Genomic DNA, 26,705 nt, shown 5'->3' with positions numbered 1-26,705 from the left:
AACATTTTGGACTATATATAAAAGAAGAAGAAGCCTTTATTTATCACATATATATTACAGCACAATGAAATTCTTTTTATTGCATATCCCAGCTTGTTAGGAAGCTGGAGTCTGCCATGATATGGCACCCCTGGAGAAGAGAGGGTTAAGGGCCTTGCTCAAGGGCCCAACAGAAGTAGCTTGGTGGTGCTGGGGCTTGAACCCCCCAACTTTCTGATCAATAACCCAGAGAATTAACCATTGAGCCACCACTGCCCATGTTATTATACAATATATTTTACAACTGCAGTATTAAAGTACTGCCACAGGGTATCTAGTTTGATCCTGAGCTCGGGTTACTGTCTATATGGGGTTTCAGATGCTCTAACCATGTGACCCTAGGTGTGAATGAGTGTATGCATGTGGCTCTGCAATGGACTGTTGTCCCATCCAAGGTGTATTCCCACTTCACACCTATGTGTTCCCGGGATAATCTCCGGATCCTGTGACCCTGACCAGAATAAAGCGCTTACTGAAGATATAAGAATGAAAGGCATTCAATTCACAATTTTCACAATATAGTTCTAGTAGTTTTGTATTACTGCACATACTGTAATAAGAAGAGGATCACTATTCAGTGTTTTAACATCGATATTTATACTTTTATCATACGTTATTTAGCAGTAATAATTAAATATATATATATATATATATATATATATATATATATATATATATATATATATATATATATATATATATATATAATTTGCATTTTTATGGGGCCCTTGGCTTCTGGGGGGTCCAAGGCGTTTGCCTACATTTGCCTAGTGCGAAGTCCGCCCCTGAATATAATATAATTTCTACAGATATACCTGTTAATTCTCTACTTTTTCCTCATAACCCCAGTACATTTCTGTTTAATCGCACATGCATTTACTGTTTGAGGAAAAAAAACAAGTTTAACTTATTGCAATGTATGAAAAATGCGTACAAGATTCACTCAGGAAAATACCTGGCAACACTGAATCGATTCCTTTGATTCGCAAATGATTCGCAAGTGATTCGCAAGTGATTCGCAAGTGATTCGCAGGTGATTCGCAAATGATTCGCAAATGATTCAGTTGTTTGATTCGCGCGAGCGTTCATGAGCTCCTCTAACGGACACTGTGTTAGCTTAAATGCTAACTGTCTCCCCTCAGCAGACTGGGGTGTCGTTTATTACGAATTAAACACCTTAAAATAGATATTTAAACATTTTAATTCAAGCAAGTAGTTATTTAATTTAGCAAGAAATAAAAGAATTTGTCATATTTAACTGTGAGGAGATGGCAACCGTACTGAAAAAGCGAGGGAAAGCAAAGCAGGAGACTGCTGAGGTAAAATAATACTAATAATAATAATAAAAAAAACAGCTAGATAGTTAGCATAATTTATCTAGTTAGTTAACTAAATATAAATATAACTACTTATTTACAAATAAACATATAACTAGCTACTTAGCTACACCAGAATAAGGGATGAACAAAATGAATAAACAAACAAACAAACATAAAAAACATAACTTGGTAGCTGATTATATCTTCAGGATTATTTGAAAAATTACAAATAAAATAAATACTAAAATAATAATTTCTCATCTAATATAGTAAATATTAGTTGTTATTACTATTAATAATTATTAACAATTATTAAAATAACTAGGTAACTGTTCAGTCTTGTTATATTCTACAACAGTTTGACATGTAGTGAGGTAATAAATAGCAAACAATTAAAATGAGAAAAGATAACATTTAAAATTAGATAAAATTAGACTAATTAAAAATCAATTATTAATTTTATTATATTTATGATAGTATTTTCTTTAGGAGTAATAGAAGTAACAAACACCAAACAAAAAACAACTGGTGTAATAGATATTAAAGCAGTGGAAGGAAGACCTTATTTGTTTGTTTGTTTGTTTGTTTGTTTGTTTCCTCCTGATTAAAACACGGAAATCTCGACATTCTGACCAATCCCATCCTGTCTCATAGTTAGAGTTAGAAAATATCTCGTAGCAAATATACGGTTAATGTTTATAAATGCAAACATTCAAATGATGAAATGTTTCTATAGCTGTGAATAACAGCCAGATCGTGTTATTAATGTTTTGTTTTGTTTGTTTGTTTAAAATGTTTTCAGTGGGACAGCTTATTCCATCAGGAGCTGAGAAGCCAGGAGCAGTCGTTGGTGTTTGTTAAGCGAATGCTGGTCCTGGCGGTGTCCTCTATAACCTACCTGCGTGGGATCTTTCCAGAAGACGCGTATCGATCCCGCTACTTAGAAGGTGATCTTTTTTCTTTAAACACGAAATACTTCAGCTGTTTGTTGCTTAACCTCGTAATCATACCATCTCACTTCAGGTCCACATTTCAGCCTGATATTTATCTACAGAAAACAAAAAATCTATGGTTGTATCCATTTTAGCTAACGCTGTTTAAATAAATGATCAACAATCCAGTATGAAAGATACACGCTTTATATAGACTTTATATAGACTTTATCAGCTATTATGAATTATTATTTTAAGGGTAAAACCATAAAACTAGGTTGAGTTTAAAGAAAGGGAACAAGTTTTATCTGATTTTAAAGTCGTTTAAATAACCTGCCATTGTTTTCTCATTTTTATAGTCAAACAGTCAGCGATTTTTGAGGATTTTTGAATTGGAGGATTTACTCACAAAGTTGATCGTTTTCAAATTTTTAGATTTATGCATCAAAGTTCTTAAAGAGGACTGCACTTCTCCAGGAGCCTGCAAAATTGTCAAGTGGTAAGTGTTTCATTAGCGAGCGACGTATATTTAGGCCACTGTTACTAATTTTAAGAGATTTAAAATATATTTTAATACATTTATATAAAATATATTACCATAACCAATAATAATGACTGAAACAATCTCGGTAGCATGTTGCACACACTCACACACACACACACACTCACACACACACACACACACACACACACACACACACACTTGTGACAAATAGTAGCAGCCAAAATGTATAGCCTCCGGCCACTATACGATTTATACACTACCTTTGTTTAAAATGTATTTAAGCTTTATTTATGTTACGCGCTAGGCTTCGTACTTTCTTCCTGGGCAGATTGGCAAAGCAAGCTAGCTGTACTAGTACACTCATCGGAGGCACGTACGATCTCCGCTACTTCCTTCCATGCTTTATTTTTTTTTCAGGATGTCTCTACACTGATTTACTGAGAGTTCGTACTGTATAGGCTGAAGGAAATAACTGTTATACAGTTGAGGTCAAAAGTTTACATCCCCCTTTCAGAATCTGCAAAATGTTCATTATTTTACCAAAATAAGAGCGATCATACAAAATGCATGTTATTGTTTATTTAGTGCTGACCTGAATAAGACATTTCACATAAAAGATGTTTACATATCGTCCACAAGAGAAAATAATAGTTGAATTTATAAAAATGACCCCGTTCAAAAGTTTACATCCCCTTGATTCTTAATACTGTGTTTGAGATCCATCTTTTCACACTGAGGACGACTGAGGGACTCATATGCAACTATTACAGAAGGTTCAAACGCTCACTGATGCTCCAGAAGGATAAACCATGCATTAAGAGCCGGGGGGTGAAAACTTTTGAACAGAATGGAGATGTGTACATTTTTCTTATTTTGCCTAAATATTTAATTTTTTCATTTAGTACTGCCCTTCAGAGGCTACAGAAGATAGTTACATGTTTCCCAGAAGACAAAATAAGTTAAATTTACCCTGATCTTCAAATTCAAAAAGTTTTCACCCCCCGGCTCTTAATGCGTGTTTTTTCCTTCTGGAGCATCAGTGAGCGTTTGAACCTTCTGTAATAGTTGCATATGAGTCCCACATTCGTCCTCAGTGTGAAAAGATGGATCTCAAAATCATACAGTCATTGTTGGAAAGGGTTCAAATACACAAAAATGCTGGAAAACCAAAGAATGTGTGGGACCTGAAGGATTTTTCTGAAGAACAGCAGGCAGTTTAACTGTTCAGGACAAACAAGGGACTCATGAACAACTATCAGTAAACAAAAAAACACAGCTGTGGATCATTCAGGTAACAACACAGTATTAAGAATCAAGGGGATGTAAACTTTTGAACGGGGTCATTTTTATAAATTCAACTATTATTTTCTCTTGGGGACGATATGTAAACATCTTTTATGTGAAATATCTTATTCAGGTCAGCACTAAATAAACAATAACATGCATTTTGTATGATCACTCTTATTTTGGTAAAATAATGAACATTTTGCAGATTCTGAAAGGGGGATGTAAACTTTTGACCTCAACTGTATGTGTTTCTTCCATTATGCACATCAAATAGGAGTACATAATTGCAGTCTGCCTACATGCCCCAGAATTGGCTTGAGAAATCATTCAAGCCGATCATTTGGATTTCCTGTTTGCGTTACCACATCATGCGTAATTTGCATAACGTTGAGATAACATCTGACTTCAAAGGAACTGCTGCGTTACAAATCAGCTGCATTGCACAAATAAAAGTCACTTTCTGCAAGTGATTAGAGCCCTACAGACTGCGTTTAGTGGCTGTTTGATGTAACACCACATTTGTGAAAGCAGTGTTTCTAAAATTAAAAAAAAACAAAAAAACATTTAGAACAAGAGCTGTTATCTGTAGAACCTTAATGTCGGCCGATATACCAATATATAGTTCAGGTCCTATTTAAAATAATACAGTTACTGAATCTGCAATAAAGATGAGCTGTTGTTGTATCTAAAATGATTTTATGTCTTTCTTCCAAGGTTGATCGGCTGTTTTGATGCTTTGGAGAAGAGATACGTAAGTTTATGTCATTCTGAAGTTTTACATGATCATGATTGTGGTGACTGAAGATTTGCTGTATTGTTTGTTACAGCTGCAAATTGTGCTTATTGGGGTAAGTGTATGTGTATTATCTAATTAACCCAGGAAATATCATGAATATCATGTCCTTTTAGTGCATTGTGTGTAATTTGTAGTCTGTTTTAAACAGGTGCACAGAGACCCGGATGACACTAATGTAAGTAACAGTACATATGACCTTTTATAAGCTGTATGTGCCATCTCTATGTAGTGGAATTCCCCTCAGGTTATATATAACTAAACACACACAGAACAACACAAATGTACCTTATTGAATTTCTTACAGCATGTCATAGAGTCTTACCAGTTCAAGTTCAAATACACAGACTGTGGGCCTCAGATGGACATCCTCAGGTAAGAAATGAGCCATTAAACCCCAAGGTAATTTGTGGACATCACTAAGGACGTCCTGAGCACCACTTCACTGCATGTCATCTGCTCCAGCTAATTAACAGACCCCTCATTGTGTTTAATATGAGTGCAGAAAAAAACAACATGTGCAGTGCCACAATGTACAACAGCAATGTGTTCAGGATTGTACACACTAATTCTTCACACACATCATAAAGCACTTTCTTTTTCAGAACTTAACGTGATATCTGCATAAGCTAATGATTTTATGAAACTGAAATAAAAGCCTTCCTTATCCCTGTAGCTTTAGTGCAAAGCTAAAGAAACAAAGACACCAAGGAACATTGCACACATTTATTTTTTCACAATGCTATTACTTTAAGCAGCCCACTAGAGGTGTGCACGGGATGTGTTGTTTTTCTCCACTCCACTTTTTTTCCCACGATCCCATTCCTTGTCTCTCCTGCAGAAAATTTGACCCATCCTGCCCATTCATGCAGTTATTATTTTTGTTTGTACCTGCCTGTGATTTTTCTTTAATGAACTTTGCTGGTTTTATTTCTTAAAAATATACAAAACAGTAATTTAAGGTACAACAAACGTGATCAGGTTAAAGCATTTACTAAAAATGAATGAATCACAGTAACATTGTAGACACATGTATAATATGCACCTATGTTACTCAACGTTGTCGTTCTTTGTCCTGTAATATTCATATCTGACCGCCCGCTCCCACCCAGACGAAAGCAACAACTTCCTGCTTCCCATTTTCTCCCAATTTGGTCATTTGCCAGCCACTAGATAGCTCTCTGCTATTACATGACAGCTACCAACCAGGTTCCTCTGAGACATGTGAAGCCATGTGAAAGCATCCTTGCAGAAGAGGAAAGGCTATCTGCCTTGTTCTGCATACATGAGCTCGCAGACATTCAGAATTGGTTAATTTTATATGGCTGGTGCACCATCAGGATTCAAACTCATGATCTCTTGACGACAGTGCGGAAGCTCTTCTGCTGAAGTTTTTGTTTGGTCCCACGAGTCCCGCAGGATCCCAGTCGCAATGTGCACTTCTACAACCCCCCTCTCCAGGAACACAATGGGAAGCTATTAGTATTTCCTCTCCAGTAGAAGCTGAAAGTGGCAGACGACAAGATATGAATACTAGAGTTAATAGTAACGTTTGCAGTTAACTCTAGAAGAGGTTAATATTCACCTTATAGATACAATGCCAATCTATGGCAGAGCACCATGCACACACATTTGTATGCTCATTCACTCCAAATATTTAACTAAACATTCATATTCAGTCTTTTCAATAAAGCCTTTATATTAAAACCCGGTGTCAGGGCTTGTACTAATACACGTCGGACTTGTTTGTTGAAGAAATGAGAACATTGAGATGAGGGTGACCATGGAGGACACAAAGAAGGCCTCGGTTCTGCTGATCAGGAAGCTTTTTCTCCTCATGCAGAACCTGGACGCTCTGCAAGATGATGTCTATCTCACCATGAAGCTCTACTATTACGATGATGGTAAAAACAAACATCCATTGTATAGAGTAAACACAGCTGTGGGAAGAGTCTAAAATGTTGTGTGTTAGAGTTTGCCTTGAAGCAGTGGTTTTGAAAAAACATTATACAGCAAGAACACATCCATTCCCTGTTTGAAATGTGACAGTGACCCCATCAGACTACGAGCCACCGGGCTTTAAGGAGGGAGTGTGCGACAGCCTGTGGTTCGAGGGCACAGCGGTGCACTTCAGAGTGGGAGACCTCCAGACTCCCTTCCACGTGCTGAAGGTTGGAGTGGCAGCCGAACAGGGCCGCGTGAGTAAACTGCAGGAGGGCAACCACCTGAGAGAAAGCGTCCAGGACTCCATGCAGGAGGTGAGACCCGAAAAAGCTAATGACTTAGGTGATTTTGAAGAGATTTTGACAGCATGATGTTCTTAAGTCTAAAATATAGAGGTGAATTGGATTAACAGTAGTGTCAACCTTTAGTGTTGTAGATTTTTTTATTTACCGTAATTAAAACAGTGCCAGTTTAACTTAATAAATAAATATTATGTCCTATGGGCAAGAATGAAGCGTATATTAGCAGAGGAAAAACTCCTCCGCAGTGCTTAGACTGCTAAACTTTCACAGATCATTAAATTATGTTTCTTAAATAGGTGCCTGGACAGCGCAGGGAGGAGGATCTGCCATCTGAGGATGGTAAGTTTATTTTCTGACTTCTCTGGAAGTCCTCAGAGTGTTTTATTACCCGTCATTAGTTTTGTAAACATTTATCTCTAGAGTCGGCTGCGCAGTTCAAGCAACCCACAAAAGCCCCAGTGAAGGTAGGAGTGATTCTAAATATATTTAAAAATTAATCGGATTTTACCAAACGATTAACCAAAATTTTTGATTGTCAGAGAGGAGGCAACAAACTGACAAAGAGAAGGAAGAAAGAAATTTAAAAGCTCTCCATAGGAGTTTGTTAGGACTGAGGTCGTATGTTTGCAGTACGTATACCCACGTGTTTATTTGTGCCTTAATTTTATGACAGTATGCTGGAGGGAAACACTGAATTATTTAACTGTTGTAACTTCTTAAGTTTTGTTGTTCAAATGTTATTGATCTTCCTGATGATGCCCTTTCCAAGATTGTAATTCAATAAAAATACAGAAAGAGAAAGAAATATGCAATGCATGAGGACTGTATGGAAATAGATTCATTTATTATATTCTGCTTCCCTGTACATGAAATTCTCCACATAGATACAAATCATCTGTAATTATTACCGTGCTGTCTGTTGTTAACAATTTCTTATTCCATAAACAATAGAACATTCACAAAATACAAAGATTAGTGTTGTAATAAAACTTCGATGTGCTTGTGAGCAGTTTCACAGTAAGGCATACACTGTATAAGACAGTTTTTTTCCTGCTGTCTGTATACAAGCAGCTTGAATTATTTCCGTTTGTTTTGTCAACACTTAGCTTATTTCAATTTATTATCATAAGAATGGCTGAACCTACTGAGCAGAAGGAAAAGGGTAATATCTGTATATGTTGGGTGTAATGAAAATATTGTATGTTTGAACTGTATGAAAAGGGAAATCTAAAACATCTGTATCATTAAAGTTACGCTATACCAGTAGAGCACACAATGCCACGAGGGAGTAATACGTTTCGATCCCTTGGAAGGATTTTTAAAACAAGGACTGCCTGAGAAAATTGTATTTCTACAAGTGGGTCTTATAATTAGTTTATGGAAAGTTTTTTCCTGTCAAAATCACAGTTTCTGTAACCAAATAATTAAATCATTGCACAGTTGTTGCACAAGTTATAAGCAGATATTGGACCAAAACCAGTAAATATTGGGCTGTACAGTGAATTACACCAGGGCTTTTTTTTTTTTTCTCCCTCTATCATTCCACCCCTTCTCATAATAAGGCACTTTGTAGAATCAGCAGCAGTACGTACCGAGAATAAATACTGATTAATTGTTAATGTCCATTTAAAGATAATTGAACAGTGAACATCTCTGAGCTGGATGATCCTGTGAGTAGATCTACAATACTGACACCACTCATGATTCTGTTCCAAACACAATCATATCTATTTAGCACCAGAACATAACGTTACATTTCCAGTGACTTAATGAACATATTCCCCATTACACATTGGCAAACATACGTCAGTTGTGAATCAAATACAACTTTGAGGTCATAATTAGCTACTACCTGATTATATGCCCGCTCCTTATACATGGTAGTTAATTACCAATCAGCAATAATGCAAAGTTATGACGTTCTTATTTCTAGTGACTCGTCTTTATGACGCAGTCTCCCTGTTCACTGTCGCAAATTCTGTTCCTTTAGGCTTTGATAATTGTCACTTGTTAGACTGAGTTGCAGTAAGACCTAGAGTTCAGAATGGACATCATGGATGTTCTCTGTTTGTCCTGTGTTTAAAAGAGACTGTCCACGTCTCCCATTTCAACCACCACAGTCTTGAGCTGCGAGTAGTACTCGATGGTCACCTGGCCGTTTTCTCTTCCTATACCTGCAAAGACACGATAAGAGAAAAAATCTTTAATATCCTAATATCAAAGATGCTTGTTAATCAGTGAACATTTTTTTGGATGTCATCTAGCCGCAAAGATGGATATAAGCAGTGTTTAGTCTGTTTGAATTGAATGCTGGTGTGTTTTCCTCCTCTGTGTGGTTCTTCTTCCAAGTGATTGCAGTGAGAAAGCAGTTCGACTCTGGATCGACTCAACTGCAGGAAGTGAACCGAACTTGCCGTGTGTTTTGGGTTGCAGCATTTCTTTTGTAGATGTGAGCTGCTAAAATGAGCTGCGAGGTGCAAAATGAGCCAAATCTGTAGCGCTTTAGAAATGCCATGTTTTATTTTCCAGTTCCGTATATCTGACCAATGATCGAAAGAGTTTTACGAATACATTTTCAGCCCTACACATCCCTCAGCCGATGGTTTATGCTTCTTGTTTCATTTAATTACACTATATGGCCAAATGTTTGTGGACACCTGACCATCACACCCATATGTGTTTCTTCCCCAAACTGTTCCCACAAAGTTGGAAGCCCACAATTGTCTCGAGTGTCTTTGTACGCTGTAGCATTACAATTTCCCTTCACTGGAACTAAGAGGCCCAAACCTGTTCCAGCATTCACAAAGCGAGCTCCATGAAGACATGGTGTGTGAAGGTTGGAGTGGAAGAACTCGAGTGTCCTGCACAGAGCCCTGACCTCAACCCCACTGAACACCTTTGAGATGAACTGGAACACCGACTGCACCCCAGACCTCCTCACCAACATCAGCGCCTGATCACACTAATGCTCTTGTGGCTGAATGAACACAAATCCACACAGCCACGCTCCGAAATCTAGTGGAAAGCTTCCCAGAAGAGTGGAAATAGCAAATGATAAAACTTGCTCCGATTTGGACCCATAGTAGATTGGAAAGTGCCTTAAAATGCCTCCTGCAATGCACCTTAGTGGGCTTTTTAGAAAGAAACACGTCACCAGATTTTCAAATTAACACAAATTAGATACTAAATTCTGCCTCAAATGAGCACTAAAAAGTATAAAACAGCTACTATTTCCTTAAATTGTTTTCACTTTGTGTAGTGCGTTTTTAATGACTTCCATTTGTGGACTCGGTACTCTCTGGGGATCAACATTTAACAAATTATCAGTCGGCCTGTCGTAAACCTTATTTTTCTTTAGCATTACCTGAAGTTTTATAGCCTCCAAATGGCACCTCCACAGGCGTGATGTTGTAGTTGTTGATGAAACAGGAGCCAGCCTGCAGGTTCTCAATCACTCGATGTGCTCTCTGAATGTCTCTGATGGAAGGAGAGGAAAGAGGGAACACACACATGCAATTTTATTTTATTAAAAAAAAATCTACAGTTAATAATCCTCTATTTATTTTCATGCTTTTGCAGAGTTCTTATAATTAATCTTTTGATGCAGCTGTTGAACTGACAGTATATTCTTGAGGACAAGGGCTCATGTCTCTACATGCAAATATTAGATCAGCAGCACCCTCTTGTGGCCCGCATTATAAACAATAAATCTGATTTTTGTCTAAATGTGACGGATCTGATTTATTCATAGCTACACGAACACCTACAGTACATCCAAGCTTTTCAAATCAGATCGTCTGTGTTGATCCACTGGCACAAAGGATGTTTTAATGAGCAGCAGTGCTGGTAAATTAAATAAATTACTCATCAGGGCCTCTGGTTTAGAAAGCTGACCTTTCTGAATATATAATAAATGTAAAAAGCAGTGATTACTTGGTGAAAACTCCAGCAGCCAGGCCCATGGTGGTGTCATTAGCCCTGCGAAGAACTTCATCCTCTGTGTCGAAGGTCAACACCGACATCACAGGCCCGAAGATTTCCTCTCTGACACACGTCATGTTGTCTGTACAGTTGTCTATAAACAAATGATACAGAACACGGAGTTAAAACTTCTGTGCCTTTTGTGATACGTTTTGCCGTATGTCAGTATTACTAAACGGTTAAATTTAAAATGATTAAAATGTGGATTTGTACTTCTGCAATCACATCTGATCTAATCTACTCTAATCTAATCAAGAGGTTGTAAATGGTGATCGCTTGAGGTGAAGTGACGTTATTTGTGATGACAAGTGAAACTCACCAAGCACACAGGGAGTCATGTAATATCCGTGTTTGAGTTTAGGGTCTGCTGGAACGAAGGGCTCTCCTCCACACAGCACTCGAGCCCCCTGACGAGGAAAAATAACAACAATAAACAAGCTGGACAAAAATAACACTCAGCCTATTTTAAAGTCAGCCTAAATCTTATACAACATTTTTATTATTAAATTATATGGGGAACTAATTTCAGAGAACTGTGCAGTTGTTCTGTTGTATTTTTAAAAAACAGGTTACACTGAAAAAAGATTTCTAGAAATTGGGGTTAATGTTGAACAAATGTTGAGCAAGAATTAATGCGTCATAAAATGTATGAGCCAATCAGAATCCAATATGCAAATACAGGTCATGCGACTACTGGGAAAGGGGGTGGAGCATGTAGGCTTGGGGCCAGTTTCAATTTGCATATTCATAGAATGTGCATTTCTTGAGAGTGAAAGTGCCAATTTGACCTTTTTCTGTTTTGTTGAATCACAAATTGTTATTTGAAACTCAATTGTTATTGATTACAGAAAACCTTATTGTGACCTTTTAAAATTTAAAATGTAATTTTAAATGTCTAGAAGTAGTGATAGTGATAGTGTGTTTATAACTTTCAGCGTGAACCAGCGTAACTGATTGTAAGTAAGGAGTAAAGCTTGTTGAATGTGAATCAGACAGCGAGCTCGTGTGCTGTACCTCCGTCTTGGCCTGTTCCACGTAGTTCAGCACTTTTTGTAGGTGCTCCCTGCTGACCAGCGCCCCCATACGCGTCTCCTCCAGCAGGGGATCTCCGATCCGGATCGCTCTGGTTCTCCTCACCACCTCCTCCAAAAACTGGGCGAGGATCGGTCTGTGCACAAACACCCGCGTCCCGTTACTGCACACCTGTGTGTAAAGAAAACGCAGCGATGGGTGAAAGCACATTCTTCACTAATGTACGTCAAAACTGTATATTTACTGACTGAGAAAAGTCAATAATGCATCATAGAGGAGCGTATTAATGAAGTAAATATCGGGTGCTAGTCGTTACAGTGAACACTGTGTGTGTTAGCATTGGAATATCACACCTGAAGACCTGTTTCAGTTATGAATGCTAATGCTCAATGCTAATGAACAACTGTACAGGTTTTACTATATGTTACATTTAGAACATAGCGAACAGGCTAGTTAACTGCTAGTAAACAAGCTTAGAATTGTCACAGGGTGGGATTTCATTATTTCATTAGTCTTGATTTACACCATTTTCTCAGCGATTTATTGACCAGCAGTCACACTTGTTATAATATATATCGTTACCATACCAACAACAATGCTAACATCAGCTATGTATGCTAGACGTATGCTTCTGTAGTACGTCATCCTGTAATAATTTGCATATCTTACGTGATTGGTCCAAAGCTATTTAATGACATCACCGGCTAGGCTCAGATTTATCTCTCCCAAAAAAAAAAAAAAGTACTATAAAAGTCTGTTTTAAATATGAATGTAACACTGTGTTAACAACTTTGACCCAAACACCGATCCAGCTTTCATGAATATCATGGTATAACTGATGCAGTACCTGGCCCTGAGAAAGGAAGTTGGCCATAAGTGCTCCCCTGATTGCATTCTCGAGGTTACAATCCTCAAAGATTATCAGTGGAGATTTGCCACCAAGCTCCAGGGTCACCGGTTTCACGCCTTTGGACGCCATCTCCATTATCTGTAGGGACAAAAACACAGCTTTCAGCCTCGCAAACTCACACAGTGTACAGGTTTATTGTAATCATTAGCAAACATGCCAAGGCGTCACTGTCATATTTAAGTCATGAGATTCTGACTCTTTATATTTATTCATATAAAAAGAATAACCTGCAATGAGTGACGTTTTGAGCTTAAACCTATTGGGATGTTATAGACGTATTTTTTTCTTAAAATGTGCAATTTCTGGACCCTTTTGGTCATATTTGAGCTCGTGTACGGTCAGGTTCAATTCATTATCTTGTTGAAAGATCCATCTACAGACAAGTTTTAACCTCCTGGCAGAGGCAACTAGATTTTACATATCCTGCTACTTAGTCATTGCTAGTGCTAGTGAGTTTAGGTGCCATTTTCCTCAGCACTGTATTTAATACTTCACCAGCTTCTGATTACAGACCCAGAGCAGGAAAGTTGCGCTTTCGTACCTTCTTGCCAGTTTGCACACTCCCGGTGAAGGAGACCTTGGCCACGGCAGGGTGTTGGCACAGCAGAGCGCCCGTCTCCTGAGCGCCCTGCACTACATTAAACAAACCGTCAGGAACGCCAGCCTGCGCGTAGATCTCAGCCAGCAGCACCGCACTCACCGGGGTCACCGGGGACGGCTTGAACACCATCGAGTTCCCTGCGAACGCAGATCTTCACATCAGTATCCTGGTGCACTTAAATATACGTATAAAAGACTTAAACAGCTGACAGGAAGTCCACTACAGACTGAAATTCTCTTAGTTTTTATTTAAAACTGATTTTCTTTATATATCTACAGTTTTGAAATGAGAATCTTCTGATTTCTGCAGAAAAGTCGTACCGCAGGCGAGAGCCGGAGCCGACTTCCACGCTGCGATCTGGAACGGGTAATTCCACGCTCCGATTCCTACACACACTCCCAACGGCTCCCGGCGCGTGTAAGCGAACGATCCTCCTGCTAGCTGCACATGCTGCCCTATAACCAGATACGGATATGACACATTTTACCGCGTCAGTCAATTTTCTCTCACCAAAATATGATGCATATTTCAGCCATAGTTTCTCAGATGAACTTCTCTAAATCTGGCCCACGTAAACAGACTGTTAGTGCTCTCCAAAATACTTTATATAATATCTCTTTTACAGTGAACGCGAACAGGAAATTTTGACACGCTAACAAACCTGCCATAGTTGTTGCAAGACCCGCAAAATACTCGATACACAGCCGGGCCGAGTCCACGTCCAGCCGCGCCTCGGTGATCGACTTGCCGTTGTTGACCACCTCCACCTCGGCAATCTCTTCCCTTCTTTTCTGTCCGCAAAAATCAGAGCAAAAAAAGCTAATGACCTAAGCTGCTCTGAGTTAAACTCGATCAGTTTTCTGAATGAAGATATAAGAGATTTAAAGGTAAAGAGGAAATATAAGATCAAGTACTCTTGCTAATAGCTGTTATAGGAAGGAGACAACATTCTGTTGCATTTAGCAATAATCTTATTAGAATGATGCAAATGTAATATTTGTTCACAGTCCCAATTCCAACATTACAAAGTTTTAAAACAAAACCTTATCAGATATCAAAATGTGTGTACGCGAACCTAAATGAAGCCAAGGGTGCCAAAACTTTACTGTTACTTCAAAAGACATTCTGTCTGTGAACCTTACTTATCACATGACCTTCAATCCCTGCAGCACTGTTGCCCTGTATTACCCGAGTGTGACCCCGCTGACCTTTGACCTCAGTGTACCTGGATGAGTCGTGCTGCCTCCAGCATGATCCCAGCTCGCTCCATTCCAGCCATCTTACTCCAGTGTGTGAAAGCGGAGCGGGCGCTGTTTACGGCCTCGTCGACCTGCGCCGCTCGGCAAGGCTGCAGCTGGCATAACACACGTCCTACACACACACACACACACACACACACACAGTGCAGAGCTACTTTATAGATGCTTTTTCACTCTTTGACATTGACGTTTAATTCTTCTGGAGTTATTTTACTGTGAAAAGTAACTGTATGTAAATACCATAATGAGGTCACAGTTTTATGAATCAGAAATACATGTTAAAAAAAACAAATCCTAAATTTAATTCTGCAATGTTCATAAAACGAGTACATTTTCTACTTATTGTGTGCGACTAAACACTAGTGTGTAAAGCCTGACTGAGTTGCTCAAGCTGCTGTTCACAACAACCAATCACTGATCATCACTGTTTCCCAAAAGACCAATTACTGATCATCATTGTTCCTAACGACCAATCACTGATCCTGACTGTTTCCCAACTGACCAATCACGGATCACCATTCCCCCCAACAACCAATCACGGATCATCAATGTTCCCAACAACAGATCACTGATCACGACTGTTTCCCAACTGACCAATCACTGATCATCAGTGTTCCCAAGGACCAATCATTGATCATGACTGTTTCCCAACTGACCAATCACTGATCACCATTGTTTCCAACAACCAATCCCTGACTTTTCTATGCAGAATGTTATATTATTTTCTTTCTGATAAAACTCTGTCCTGATCGATCAGACAGTCTTCCTCATGTAACATATTTAGATCTGCATATTTAGAAATGACCGCGATGTTTAAATAAATATGCAAATTACTCTATGATGTCACTGACTTTTTCAGCATGCTTTAGCTACTTTCCCCTGAAAAGGCTTTAGTGAAGCTGAGTGCAGTGGTTACAGAGTGAGTTGTGAAACATGAGCATGTGACTGCTGGACAAAGTTGAACTTCAGAGGAAGAAGACAGAGAGACTTTTCAGTGTTATGGACACTCGGGATGAGTCACCTGTCGCAGGCTCGTAGACCGGCTCTGATCCAGTCTCTCCCTCCAGACTGACTCTGTTTCCGCCCCAGAAGTTCAGCGCGTCTCTTATCTGCAGGGTCCCTGAGGAAGCCGCCCTGCTGGGGGTGCAGACAGAGACCCGGACCCGGACCCGGACCCGCGGGGACAGCGCGGAGCTGAGCGCGGAGCTGAACACGGAGCTGAGCGCTACACGCATCGCTGCAGGAGAAGAATATCACCCAGCATTTCACACACCCTTTCCAAACACTGCGGATAGTGTGATTAGTGTGAAGTGATTCCTATTACTGCACTTCAGCCACACGCTTATAAGCTCTGTATAAACGTGACATAATCAGCACATGAGCAAAACGACATACTCACCGTCCTCTGTGTGACAGAAAGTCTCCTCCTCTAGCGGTTATTACACGCGTTCATGAGCCCCACAGCGGCTAGTGCACAGGAATGACTGCAGCTCCAGGAGCAGACGCCATGTTAGTTCGGAAAGGGGGCGGGGCTTCTCCGACGGCTGCTTCCTATTGGTTATGACGTCATTCAGCGTGTGGAAAATGTACTGTACTTTTTATATTATAAAATTTTTAACGTTATATTTTGTAATATAATGACAATTTACTATATAATAAATACTTTATTTATTCGTGATTAATAAATAAATTTGTTTTATTTTGACAACTCTTTTGTTTGTTTACTAAGATGGGGGCGTGGCTTCTGGATTGGTTGATTTCTATTGGTCATGACATACGTCATTTAGTGTGTCCAAAACCAATTTTTTTTTTTTCTTCTGATTTTTGGTTTGAATTTTTTTGTAAACATATAAATATATAATTATTTATTCATAATTAATAAATGTTTATAATTAAAATACGTACAATAAAACAAATAAACGACATTCTTTTTTTTTTTTTTTGAAAACTCAGCTTTATCTGTCTATCTTTCTATCTATTTGTTTGTCTGTTTATTTATTTATTTATTTATTGTGATGAATCACTTCTGTGCAGTGAAGCACTAAAAAACCCAGTGGTGCTGAGTCACACATCCTTAACAGGTTATATTTTACAACTTCACAGAAACTAAAAAGAAATTATATTAAAATTAAACGAACATTAATTTAAAAAAAAAAAAAGGTAAAATTTTAAATTTAAAAAGTTATATTTTAAATTAGAGTTAAATAAAAGTAGTGTGTGTCGTCTGAGTAACATTTTACATTTATGGGTTTAAACATGGACGATTTTTTTTTTTTTTTTAACCAAAACATCCCTATTTGTATTGTTTAATGATGATGATGATGATGATGATTATTATTATTATTATTATTATTATTATTATTATTATTATTAATATTATTATTACCCTTCCTTTTTGCCACCCTTACATTTAATACAAGCTATAAATAAATAAATAAATAAATAAAGCAAGCCATATGGCTGAATACCAAACGGCTCCTTGTTTCCTAGGTAAGTGCCCCAGGTAGGGGTTGAAGCAGATGGGGTTTATACCCTACATGGTGCACTAGAGGTGAATCTGAAGTTTGGGCTGCGATGGGAAAGGGGCAGTGCTTTGGCTTTAATCTCAGATGGCCCCCTATTGGATGAAGGAGTAGACTGCGTAGTGCACGTAGGCAGGGAGCAGGGAGCAGGGAGCGGTTCGGGACTGGACCCGCACGCGGACAGCAGCACTGCAGCATGGCTGGAGACAGTGAAACCCGACTTCAGGACCAGGAGGAAAACGGCAATGCCATTAAGCAGCCGTTTCTTATCGGAGTTTCTGGAGGAACAGCCAGTGGAAAGGTTCGTATGTTCATCTTTTGTACTCAATTCCTCCTTTTTTTTCTTCTTCTTCTCTCTCTCTCTCTAAATGAATCTTCTTCCTTTTTCTAGCCATTTATGATGCTTAGGGTCGCGCGCTCCGGCCGCGTGGCTTTTATTTTTAAGTTTATTATTAATGCTATTGTTACTGTGTTTGTATACACATATCTTTACCATTATAACTGATTACCTCAATATATTTTTATGTTGGATTAAGAAAAAAACTAAACATAACATTCTGTTCATTATCGGAATTTCCAGTTAACTGGATGTTGGTGGCGCGTGGGTTTTCTTTGTCCGCACACGTCATCAGTGCGCGACTGCTTCTATTCGTGGGTGATCTCATTTCCCAACACGTGGCCAAGTACAAGCAGCTCATCAATCTTTTGTTTTTTTAAACAATGTACTCTGCTAGCTAGCAAATGAACACGCTGCTTTATATATAAAACAAGTTTATACAAGTTTATTTACAGACAGTATTACAAACAGCGGTTTAGTCAGCTTTATTAGGTTTCATTAAAAATAGTGACTAGAAAAGTTAAAAGGTGTTCATGGTACCACTTTGACGTTTCCAGCCGTATTTTAAATCTGTTTCTAAATAGTTTTTGAAAGTCTCGCAAACTCAGGAGACGGTGAAATCCCCATCCTGCTATTGTTTACATGATGACGTCGTAATATGCGACGACGGGGATGAGCTAATCCTGTGCTCTGCTCCTTTAGCTGGAAAATGACGTCAGCAACTCCTCCAGTCTCGTAGATCTTATGGTGGTGGTGTAATTATTAAAAAAAAAAAAAAAGTTTTGGGAACTTTAAAATATATTATATAGCAAAAGAAAAGCTTATAAATACCTGGTTTTTCCACTAAAGCTCAGGAAAGTGTTTTAAAATCAACCCTAAACATACATCATATATATATTATATACATTATTGATAAAAAAAGATGAAATGCTCATAATTCACTCATAATGATCTGCGTATTAAAAGCTTTTTAACAAGCTTTTCCTTGTTAGTGTTGAGCTTTCCCATGTGTAAACGTTTTACACGTTATTAAATCATATTCAAAAGACACTACACGATTAATTAAATAACTAAATACAGTTATTAAGGTATTATTTTTCAGCTGGAGCGATGGTTCGGTCCTCTTTTCAAATGTTCATGGATCATTTTAATCCACGTTATTACCTTCTCTGAGAAGAGGGCATGAAATAAGGAACTTGGAAGACAAGTGTCCTTTCAAATGGATCATATAATTTTATGTATATATATATATATATATATATTAGTATATATTTCATGCCACATGACTAATGTGTCTTTCTCTGCAGTCTTCAGTATGTGCCAAGATCATGGAATTGCTGGGGCAGAATAAGATCGATCATCGGCAGCGGCAGGTCGCCATCCTGAGCCAGGACAGTTTCTACAAAGTGCTCACTCCTGAACAGAAAGCCAAGGCAGTCAAAGGACAGTTCAACTTCGATCATCCCGGTAATAAACTCAGTGTAACAGTCAGAGTAGATCAGACGTGTTTGCTAGTTTGGGTGTGTTTCAGACAGCATGCTTATTTATTTATTTATTTATTTATTTATTTACACCACCTCTGTCCAGATGCTTTTGACAACGAGCTGATCTTAAAGACACTTCATGACATCATTCAGGGGAAGACAGTTCAGATCCCGGTGTACGACTTTGTCACGCATTCCAGGTAGTACACTAGTAGTATATTTATATTAAAAACAAAAACCTTTAGAAGGATTTTTTTTTCTTTGTCTCCTCTTTGGATGAGTTGAGCTTAGCGTTCATGGTTAATTCGTTCGTCGTTCATCTTTTCACATGGGCCTCTTTCTTTATTTTTTGACTGGTTCTTTGGTCCTGGTGTGAATTCTTACACACTCGACATTTATCGCTCTGCGTTCATCCCAAGCTGAATCCCGAACGATTTCTGGTGCGCTGTTTAGACTGTGTAGAGTGTATACGTGATTCTGGACTTGTTTCCAACCTGGATCACTTTCTGTTCTGAATGTAACAGGAAGGACGAGTTTGTGACGCTGTATCCGGCCGACGTGGTTCTGTTCGAGGGAATTCTCATGTTCTACTCGCAGGAGATCCGGGACCTGTTCCAGATGAAGCTGTTCGTGGACACGGATCCAGACACGCGGCTCTCCCGCAGAGGTACGAGTCTGAGACGCTTCTAAAAACTCGACCCTGATAGAAAACTAGGATTATCACAATGCAGTATTTATGCAGAGGTTTCTCTTAAAGACCTGTGTGTGTGTGTGTGTGTGTGTAGTTCTGCGAGACATCAGTGAGAGAGGACGCGAGCTGGAACAGGTCCTGTCCCAGTACATCACTTTCGTAAAGCCGGCTTTTGAGGAATTCTGTCTTCCAGTGAGTATCAGCTTTCTTTTCCGTGTCCTCTCATGCATTTCTGTCTTTGCTCGTGTGTTTTATGGTCTCGCTGCATTTTTTTTTTTTCCTTTTCAGACAAAGAAGTATGCAGACGTCATCATCCCACGTGGAGCCGACAACCTCGGTGAGTCTGTTTAAGACGAAAGTACATTATTTTGAGAATATGAGAATATTTTAGTCGTAAACGTACTCATGACCTCATAGCTGTTGACTTGCTTGAATATATTTGTTGATGCACAATCATTAAATACCGGTCTGTGATTAAACGCAGCTCAGCTTTTAGAACTGGATTCATTTTTGCGGGAAAAAGTGAAAATGCCGTCCCAATAGTGGGTGCTGTAAAGAAACGAGGAAGTTGGGAATGTTTAAAAACCTTTCACATGTGAAACAGTTCATTCGTTCGTTTTGCAGTTGCGATAAACCTGATAGTGCAGCACATCCAGGACATCCTCAACGGCGGCTTCAGTAAACGCCAGAACGGCAACGCGAACGGTCACATGACCCCCCGACAGAGACGCTCGTCTGAGTCCAGCAGACCGCACTGACCTCGCCGCGTCCCTCTCCTGCGCAGGACGGGGCTGGACTCGTGGAATGACATTCGACGCCCTTTCATCGCATGGAAGGGCGGAGCCGCTTGAGCTGGCTGATATGAGATTTAGTATTGTTCTGCTTTTACTTTTTCATTTTCCTTCCCCCAGCTTGAAGTTGGGAGTGTTTTCTGTTCTTCTTCTTCTTCATCATCATCATCATCATTGTCCTTGTCTGTAGAAAATAAACGGTGTTTATGTCCTGGCTCAGACTGAAAAAAAAAAAAAAAAAAACACTCCAGGTGTTGGAACGCTGTGTTTGATGAGCCAGAGGTATGTGTGAGAGAGTGTGTGAGAGAGAGGCAGAGTGTGTGTGTGTGTGTGTGTGTGTGTGTGTGTGTGTGAGAGAGAGAGAGATGCCTTTAGAAACTTGAAGTCAGAACTCAGGAAGAGTGACTGTAAGGCTGGGGTTCAACCTAAAAGCCAAAAGTGTTTACATCCCACCCTTTATAAGGTGTGTGTGTGTGTGTGTGTGGTCAAGTTTTCTGACTCTAGTGTAGGTATTTGGTCTACTGATGGTTTTATACTGAAATCTTTGTAAAGATCTTCTGTATCTGAGTGTTACGAGATGGAGTGTTACGAGATGGAGTGTTCTAAAACATGGCTGCTCCTATTAGCAAAGACTTTAAGGCTATAATGCGACATGTCCTCTTGATTTCCCAGTCAAATGAAATCTCATGTTCTATTTGACAACCTTTTAGGTATTTGCCATGTGCTTTAAAATCAGTGTGATGTCAGGGGGTTAAAATGTTACACGTCTTTATGCATCCTCCAGTACTTGAACTGTAGTTAGACCATTAATCTAGACTAATTTGTTTTTACTTTTGATATTAGATTAAGAGTGAGATTTTCGCCCAATAATTTAATGTGCGAATTTCTGTGAGAAGTGTAATGAGCTGAATAGAAATAAAAAATAATAATAATTTGACAAGCAAATACTATTGTACGTTTCTTTCTTTTCTTTTTTTTTTTTTTTAATCAGGGCGCCTATCAAAGGACGCATCCCAAACGGCAACATAGTAGTGGTTTTTAGTGCACTACGTAGGGCGAAGAAGCTAATGTTTTATACCCTACATATAGTGCACTTTTATAGAGAGTTATTCGTATTAGTATTGCGCCAGGGGGTGTGTGTTGTTCCTGTAATGGCCGCTAGAGGGCGCGCCGACTACACGCAACCCTGACGTATATAAAAATAGCTGAATACTAGATGTACGTAAAGGCACTACGGAAAACTAACAGGATTCCATACCGTTTGCGTAGATTGCGTAGCTTAATAGCTCAAAAGCGCAGAAGTCAACGCTAACGCCTTTTACGTAGGTTGACTAGCATAGCTGAATAGCGCTTACGCAAATGCTCTAAACGCTAACATGGGGGTAGGCGCTTGTTTTTGGCTTTTTAAGCGTGTTTGGATAGTTTGTATTAACTGCTGTTGTTTAATATTATTATATTTCTTTCTTTAGAAATTCGGTTTGCAGTTTAAAGCCACGCTGGAGAACGTTACACATGTCAGACCTGACGGAGACGACTTCCGCTGGTATTTAAAGGTAATGTTAGCTAGCAGAAATATTAGCTTTGGGGCTAAATACGAGTTTAGCTAAAACTCTCAATATGGCACAATGTCTTTGTTTAGGGTTTTCCTAATTCTTACTGAGGCATGCTGCTAGTTTAGCACTTCAAGTGTAGGTGCTGGAGTGGTTCAATCCTAAATGCCTTCCTGTGGAGAAATAGTGCACTACATAGGCTGTAGAACTCCATTGACTCCGTACACTATATAGTGGACATGTGTAGGGAGTGTGAATCGGTTTGGGATTCAGCCTGCATGTCAACACTACAAGGAAAAGTCATTTGTTCAATATGAAATTATGATATGAATTTATTTATATATTTATTTATTTTGCAGCTGAAGTGTGGGAATTGTGGTGAAATCTCAGACAAATGGCAGTATATCACATTGCTGGTAATTATAATACTGTACTTTTACATAATTCATTCATTCATTGTTGCATTATTAACAGACTGTTTATAGCATGAAGTGAGAATTGTATGTATTTATTAATTACTGATATAAAGATTTCCTCAGGACAGTATGCCGCTGAAAGGAGGACGAGGCAGTGCCAGTATGGTTCAGAAGTGTAAGCTGTGCTCCCGGGAAAACTCAATAGGTACACACACACACACACACACACACACACACACCTTGACTTCAAAAGAAATTTAGAGATGAGAGATGATGCACCATGAAAACTGCATGTTTAAATCATCACAAGACATCATACGTTTCATCAAATAACAGGATGAGTCTACATTTAAGGTTAAATTAAAAATTAAATACACAAATCAACTGTATTATTATCTGAATTACTTCAGGCCACGCCTCTAAGCCATGTAAAAGAAAGGGGGCGGGGCCATTAATGTTGTTGCAGTATACACGTCACGTCACGTGAGAATTCCAGTGGGATGAAAAAACTCAAAAGTATTCACACATGGCCTTTTCGTTAACTAGATGAAAGTGGCAGTGGTAATTTATCATCTTATGATTTTTATTCCCTTGGATACACGTTTATGTTGCAGTTGCCAGGTTTGGACAGAGAACTCAGGGCTTCCAAAATTCCCACTCAGAGCGAGAAATGAACGTTTTCTCAGTCAGAAGGTGGGAATTACGGTTCTTCCCGTGTGACGTGAATGCAGCGTAACGTACTCACTCAGAGGGAATGCCACTCCTTAAACATCGCTCCATGCATATTTTACATTATCAGTATTTTCAGTCTAGTGATCTAATGCCAGGTGTTCAGTGGAACAACATTTACTCCAAAATCACCTAAGACCAGGACCAGTGAAAAGAAAATATTGGTGAAATACAGGTCCGAGTGCTGTTTTATTTAAAAATAAGTGACATTTTGCCCATTTCTCCCTCAGATATCCTGAAGGACACCATCACGCCATATAACGTAAGTTAAAACACAACCGCCGAGTTCACTGGCTGCATATTAACTAACACACATCGACGTTTATACGTTCGTTCATGTTTATGGTTTGACCCGTTTAAACTCCTAGTTCCAGTCGGTGGGACCGGATTTCCGCACTCTCATACCTACAGCTGAGTGCAGAAGTTTGTATACCCTTGAAGTGATAACGAGACATTTTATATAAGTTTTATATAAGCGTTTCAGAGGGTTTTCCTTCATCCTGGCCTGTAACGATGGTCAGAAGGGGATGATGAGATATAATTAACAAAACTATCACAACAGTATTTCTAAATGTGATCTAAATGTGAAATTGTATTCCATTTGTGTCTAGTGTTTTTTTTCATGAATTTTTCTTTCATTTTTTTGGTCGTGTCTTTGGTTCTTATGTTTCTACTTTTTCTGAATGACTTTTTTTTTTTTTACATTTAGTTTCCATGAGCACTGAAATATTGTTATCCCCTTCTTCAATTAAAAGCTTGCTATTTCCTGTTTTAGCTATTTTCCTGATTCCCAGTGACTCATGAGTTACCAAAATAAACCTTTACACACATATATTATATATATAAATAAAATCAACAGGGATGCAGACATTTTCCTGCAGATAAAGATAATAAGTTTCCTGTTAGTATTTCTGTAGCTATTGAATCATTTATATTAGTTCATAAGTAGTTCAGGGCTAATAAGTCAAGAGTTGAAGGGGTTAGATATTATCCCAGTTGCCTCTAACGTGAGTTTTCTTTAAGGCGGAGGACAGTGAGAGGTTCAAGACGATGGTGCAGTTCGAGTGTCGAGGCCTCGAGCCGGTTGACTTCCAACCTCAGGTGAGAATGAAACGTCCTCTTTTTCCCAGCTTTACAGTCCAGACCAAGACTAACCCCCATGCTGTTTTTTTTTTTCTTCTCAGGCTGGATTTGTGGCTCAGGGCGCAGAGACGACCTCTCAGTTCTCTGAAATCAACCTTCAGGAGAAAGTAAGTCAGAGTTTGCACTTTGCACTCATTAAGAACCTCCAGTAGAGCGTGTGTAATAATCCGTCGTCCTGTTTTAGGACTGGACGGACTACGACGAGAAAGCTGGCGCGTCAGTGGGCATCTACGAAGTCACACATCAGTTTATCAAGTGTTGAGAACGTTGGAGATGGAGCACAAACACTGTAGCTGGAGATCCAATGAGGAAAAAGAGACCTTATACGAGGAATATTCATAAAATTCAACAAAAATGCTTTCATTATTAGTGTTGAATTGTAAATGGATGTGTTTGGGAATACAGGCAGAGAACATTCACTACATGAAAGATGACCTGTGCTTTGGAGATGAAGGTTTGTAGTAAAATAAAGTTATGAAAGAATTGCTTTTTGGTTTATTTGGAATCATAAATTCAGTCTCTGCTCTGCAGAAGGACAATATTTTACTACAGTATTGATGAGGAGTCCAAAAAGAGTCTAATCATATTTGTTTGTTTTTTTTTCACTATTACACTAATTTGGATATTTCAGTAATGTCAGGGCAAGAAAGCCAAAACCAGATATAATGCAACAATATATTTCAACAACAATAATCATCTGAAATATAAAGCTTTTCACGAGGGAGCCATGTTTCTTTCCTGTGTACCAACTACGTGGAACCAGAACCGTTTGATTTGTTAGAATACAAATCTGTCAACGTTAATATCATGGAAATGTTGCCTTCAAATCCTCGTCAGAAATTCACGCGTATGAGTTTGGAGGTTGTGATTAAGACATGGTGTGTGTGTTGGGAAAAAAATGGACGGTGTGAGTAGATATTTCTCATCAACATCAGTGCAAAGCTGTGCACTTTGTATAGAAACTAAAACTGGACTGAACAGTTAAGATGCAAAAATTACTACTAAAATCTTACTGTCTGCTGTAGGCATCACATTCAAAAACTCGGAAAGTTGCCGGGAAAAGTTCCTGATCTGTAAATGCAACATTGTGGTGGCGTTCAAGTGCGCTTACCTTGTAATTATGATAGTTCTAACAGGACTTGAACGCAACATTAGCTCCTGCTTCATCTCTATGTAAAGAGAGCGATGCAGTGGTGCTTTAGTGTTTTCCTGCATCCAGGTCTCTCACTTCCTCATCTGTACACTCAGCTTCCAAAGTTTCATGCCAACTTTCATGCCAATACTGTCGTCAACGCCATCGAGCTCACCATCTTGTAAATCGCCATCTAGCTGACCCATGTCTCTGCTGCATTGCATTCTGGGACTTTGTGTCCTGCATTTGCACAAACATCTACTTATATGATGCGCTGGAAAATGTTTGAGTGAGAACAGAAGCTCTTGCTCGTTTGTTTTTAGGCGCTAACAGTGAAACCTGACTGTTATCACTTACTTTTGAGGTGAATTTTTTTTCTCCTATTCAGCGCCATTTTAACTGTTCCAGCAATAAAACACGGTGACGTCAGAGCGACACACAAACGCTAACTTCTCTCAGGAATAAAGAAAATACAGCACAAGCCAGCAAATTAGCACCAGAATCAGTAAACACACCACAAATATTTCAATATAGACTAGTTTAATATGATTCAGGATGGACTTTTCCTTTAACTAACTGTCCATGGTACATGGATGTAAAACTTTTAACAAAATAAACATTAAAGTCATATAATCTATATAACTGATTATATATTATATAATAGAGAACTGTTTCTCTGCTATGTTTCTTTTAAATTAAAAATTCTGCCAGAATTTTGATGCTCATGGTATGCAGAGAGACCTTTTTTTCTCACTTCATTGTGTGGAATCGACTCCACAGCTTCAGAGTCGATTCCCGCTTTCCAAAGCCCAGATAAAGAGAATCGTTTCGTGGAATCGACTCCACAGCTTCAGAGTCGATTCCCGCTTTCTAAAGCCCAGATAAAGAGAATCGATTCTTCAGAATCGACTCCACAGCTTCAAAGTCGACTTCCGCTTTCCAAAGCCCAGATAAAGAGACTCGATTCTTGGGAATCGACTCCACAGCTTCAAAGTCGACTTCCGCT

The 26,705-nt window shown here is 38.9% G+C and overlaps 4 protein-coding genes across 5 annotated transcripts; 3 read left to right on the top strand and 1 right to left on the bottom strand.

Moving 5' to 3' along the window:
- The first annotated feature begins 841 nt into the window (after window positions 1-841).
- Window positions 842-7,937, top strand: zte38 (zebrafish testis-expressed 38). The gene is made up of 12 exons (XM_026936878.3): window positions 842-1,358; window positions 2,161-2,305; window positions 2,726-2,789; window positions 4,797-4,833; window positions 4,910-4,930; window positions 5,027-5,053; window positions 5,183-5,250; window positions 6,631-6,779; window positions 6,925-7,133; window positions 7,418-7,460; window positions 7,542-7,585; window positions 7,661-7,937. Exons 1-12 carry the CDS (start codon window positions 1,308-1,310, stop codon window positions 7,703-7,705), a joined length of 903 nt encoding a protein of 300 aa, XP_026792679.2. The 5' UTR covers window positions 842-1,307; the 3' UTR covers window positions 7,706-7,937.
- Window positions 7,938-8,619: 682 nt separating this feature from the next.
- On the bottom strand, window positions 8,620-16,455 carry aldh9a1b (aldehyde dehydrogenase 9 family, member A1b). Of its 2 annotated transcripts, XM_026936875.3 has the most exons (12): window positions 16,304-16,455; window positions 15,926-16,141; window positions 14,871-15,016; window positions 14,307-14,436; window positions 13,966-14,100; window positions 13,586-13,782; window positions 12,982-13,122; window positions 12,117-12,305; window positions 11,422-11,509; window positions 11,055-11,196; window positions 10,486-10,598; window positions 8,620-9,295 (listed from the first exon to the last, which is right to left on the bottom strand). In XM_026936875.3, the coding sequence occupies exons 2-12, from the start codon at window positions 16,137-16,139 to the stop codon at window positions 9,201-9,203; spliced, it is 1,590 nt and encodes a 529-aa protein (XP_026792676.3). In that variant the 5' UTR covers window positions 16,140-16,141; window positions 16,304-16,455; the 3' UTR covers window positions 8,620-9,200. The 2 variants fall into 2 exon arrangements, with proteins under 2 accessions (XP_026792676.3, XP_053089625.1); XM_053233650.1 differs by lacking the exon at window positions 15,926-16,141 and having other exon boundaries at window positions 16,304-16,433.
- A 1,083-nt stretch (window positions 16,456-17,538) lies between these two features.
- On the top strand, window positions 17,539-21,624 carry uck2b (uridine-cytidine kinase 2b). The gene is made up of 7 exons (XM_026937185.3): window positions 17,539-17,727; window positions 19,071-19,230; window positions 19,351-19,447; window positions 19,772-19,914; window positions 20,033-20,130; window positions 20,227-20,275; window positions 20,563-21,624. The coding sequence occupies exons 1-7, from the start codon at window positions 17,623-17,625 to the stop codon at window positions 20,694-20,696; spliced, it is 786 nt and encodes a 261-aa protein (XP_026792986.2). The 5' UTR covers window positions 17,539-17,622; the 3' UTR covers window positions 20,697-21,624.
- Window positions 21,625-21,768: 144 nt separating this feature from the next.
- czib (CXXC motif containing zinc binding protein) lies at window positions 21,769-25,054 on the top strand. The gene is made up of 8 exons (XM_026937186.3): window positions 21,769-22,111; window positions 22,199-22,282; window positions 22,639-22,695; window positions 22,819-22,900; window positions 23,655-23,686; window positions 24,448-24,525; window positions 24,609-24,674; window positions 24,752-25,054. The coding sequence occupies exons 1-8, from the start codon at window positions 22,106-22,108 to the stop codon at window positions 24,827-24,829; spliced, it is 483 nt and encodes a 160-aa protein (XP_026792987.1). The 5' UTR covers window positions 21,769-22,105; the 3' UTR covers window positions 24,830-25,054.
- Window positions 25,055-26,705: the final 1,651 nt, after the last annotated feature.

The sequence above is a fragment of the Pangasianodon hypophthalmus genome, chromosome 4 (assembly GCF_027358585.1).
Source record: "Pangasianodon hypophthalmus isolate fPanHyp1 chromosome 4, fPanHyp1.pri, whole genome shotgun sequence".
In the NCBI taxonomy this organism is placed as follows: Eukaryota; Metazoa; Chordata; class Actinopteri; order Siluriformes; family Pangasiidae; genus Pangasianodon; species Pangasianodon hypophthalmus.
Note: the sequence above shows the minus strand (reverse complement) of the source record. Positions and strands in the feature narration are given on the sequence as shown.

What these genes read in the sequence shown, in the direction of transcription:
- zte38 (XM_026936878.3), top strand. Translation starts at nt 1,308, where the DNA reads ATGGCAACCGTACTGAAAAAGCGAGGGAAAGCAAAGCAGGAGACTGCT. An exon ending in CAAAGCAGGAGACTGCTGAG is followed by an intron (nt 1,359 to 2,160) that starts GTAAAATAATAC and finishes AAATGTTTTCAG; the next exon opens with TGGGACAGCTTATTCCATCA. An exon ending in TCGATCCCGCTACTTAGAAG is followed by an intron (nt 2,306 to 2,725) that starts GTGATCTTTTTT and finishes TCAAATTTTTAG; the next exon opens with ATTTATGCATCAAAGTTCTT.
- uck2b (XM_026937185.3), top strand. Translation starts at nt 17,623, where the DNA reads ATGGCTGGAGACAGTGAAACCCGACTTCAGGACCAGGAGGAAAACGGC. An exon ending in GTTCAACTTCGATCATCCCG is followed by an intron (nt 19,231 to 19,350) that starts GTAATAAACTCA and finishes ACCTCTGTCCAG; the next exon opens with ATGCTTTTGACAACGAGCTG. An exon ending in GACTTTGTCACGCATTCCAG is followed by an intron (nt 19,448 to 19,771) that starts GTAGTACACTAG and finishes TGAATGTAACAG; the next exon opens with GAAGGACGAGTTTGTGACGC.
- czib (XM_026937186.3), top strand. An exon ending in CTCCCGGGAAAACTCAATAG is followed by an intron (nt 22,901 to 23,654) that starts GTACACACACAC and finishes TTTCTCCCTCAG; the next exon opens with ATATCCTGAAGGACACCATC. An exon ending in ACACCATCACGCCATATAAC is followed by an intron (nt 23,687 to 24,447) that starts GTAAGTTAAAAC and finishes GTTTTCTTTAAG; the next exon opens with GCGGAGGACAGTGAGAGGTT.
- aldh9a1b (XM_026936875.3), bottom strand. Translation starts at nt 16,139, where the DNA reads ATGCGTGTAGCGCTCAGCTCCGTGTTCAGCTCCGCGCTCAGCTCCGCG. An exon ending in GGTCTACGAGCCTGCGACAG is followed by an intron (nt 15,017 to 15,925) that starts GTGACTCATCCC and finishes GTGTGTGTGTAG; the next exon opens with GACGTGTGTTATGCCAGCTG. An exon ending in TCTTGCAACAACTATGGCAG is followed by an intron (nt 14,101 to 14,306) that starts GTTTGTTAGCGT and finishes ATCTGGTTATAG; the next exon opens with GGCAGCATGTGCAGCTAGCA.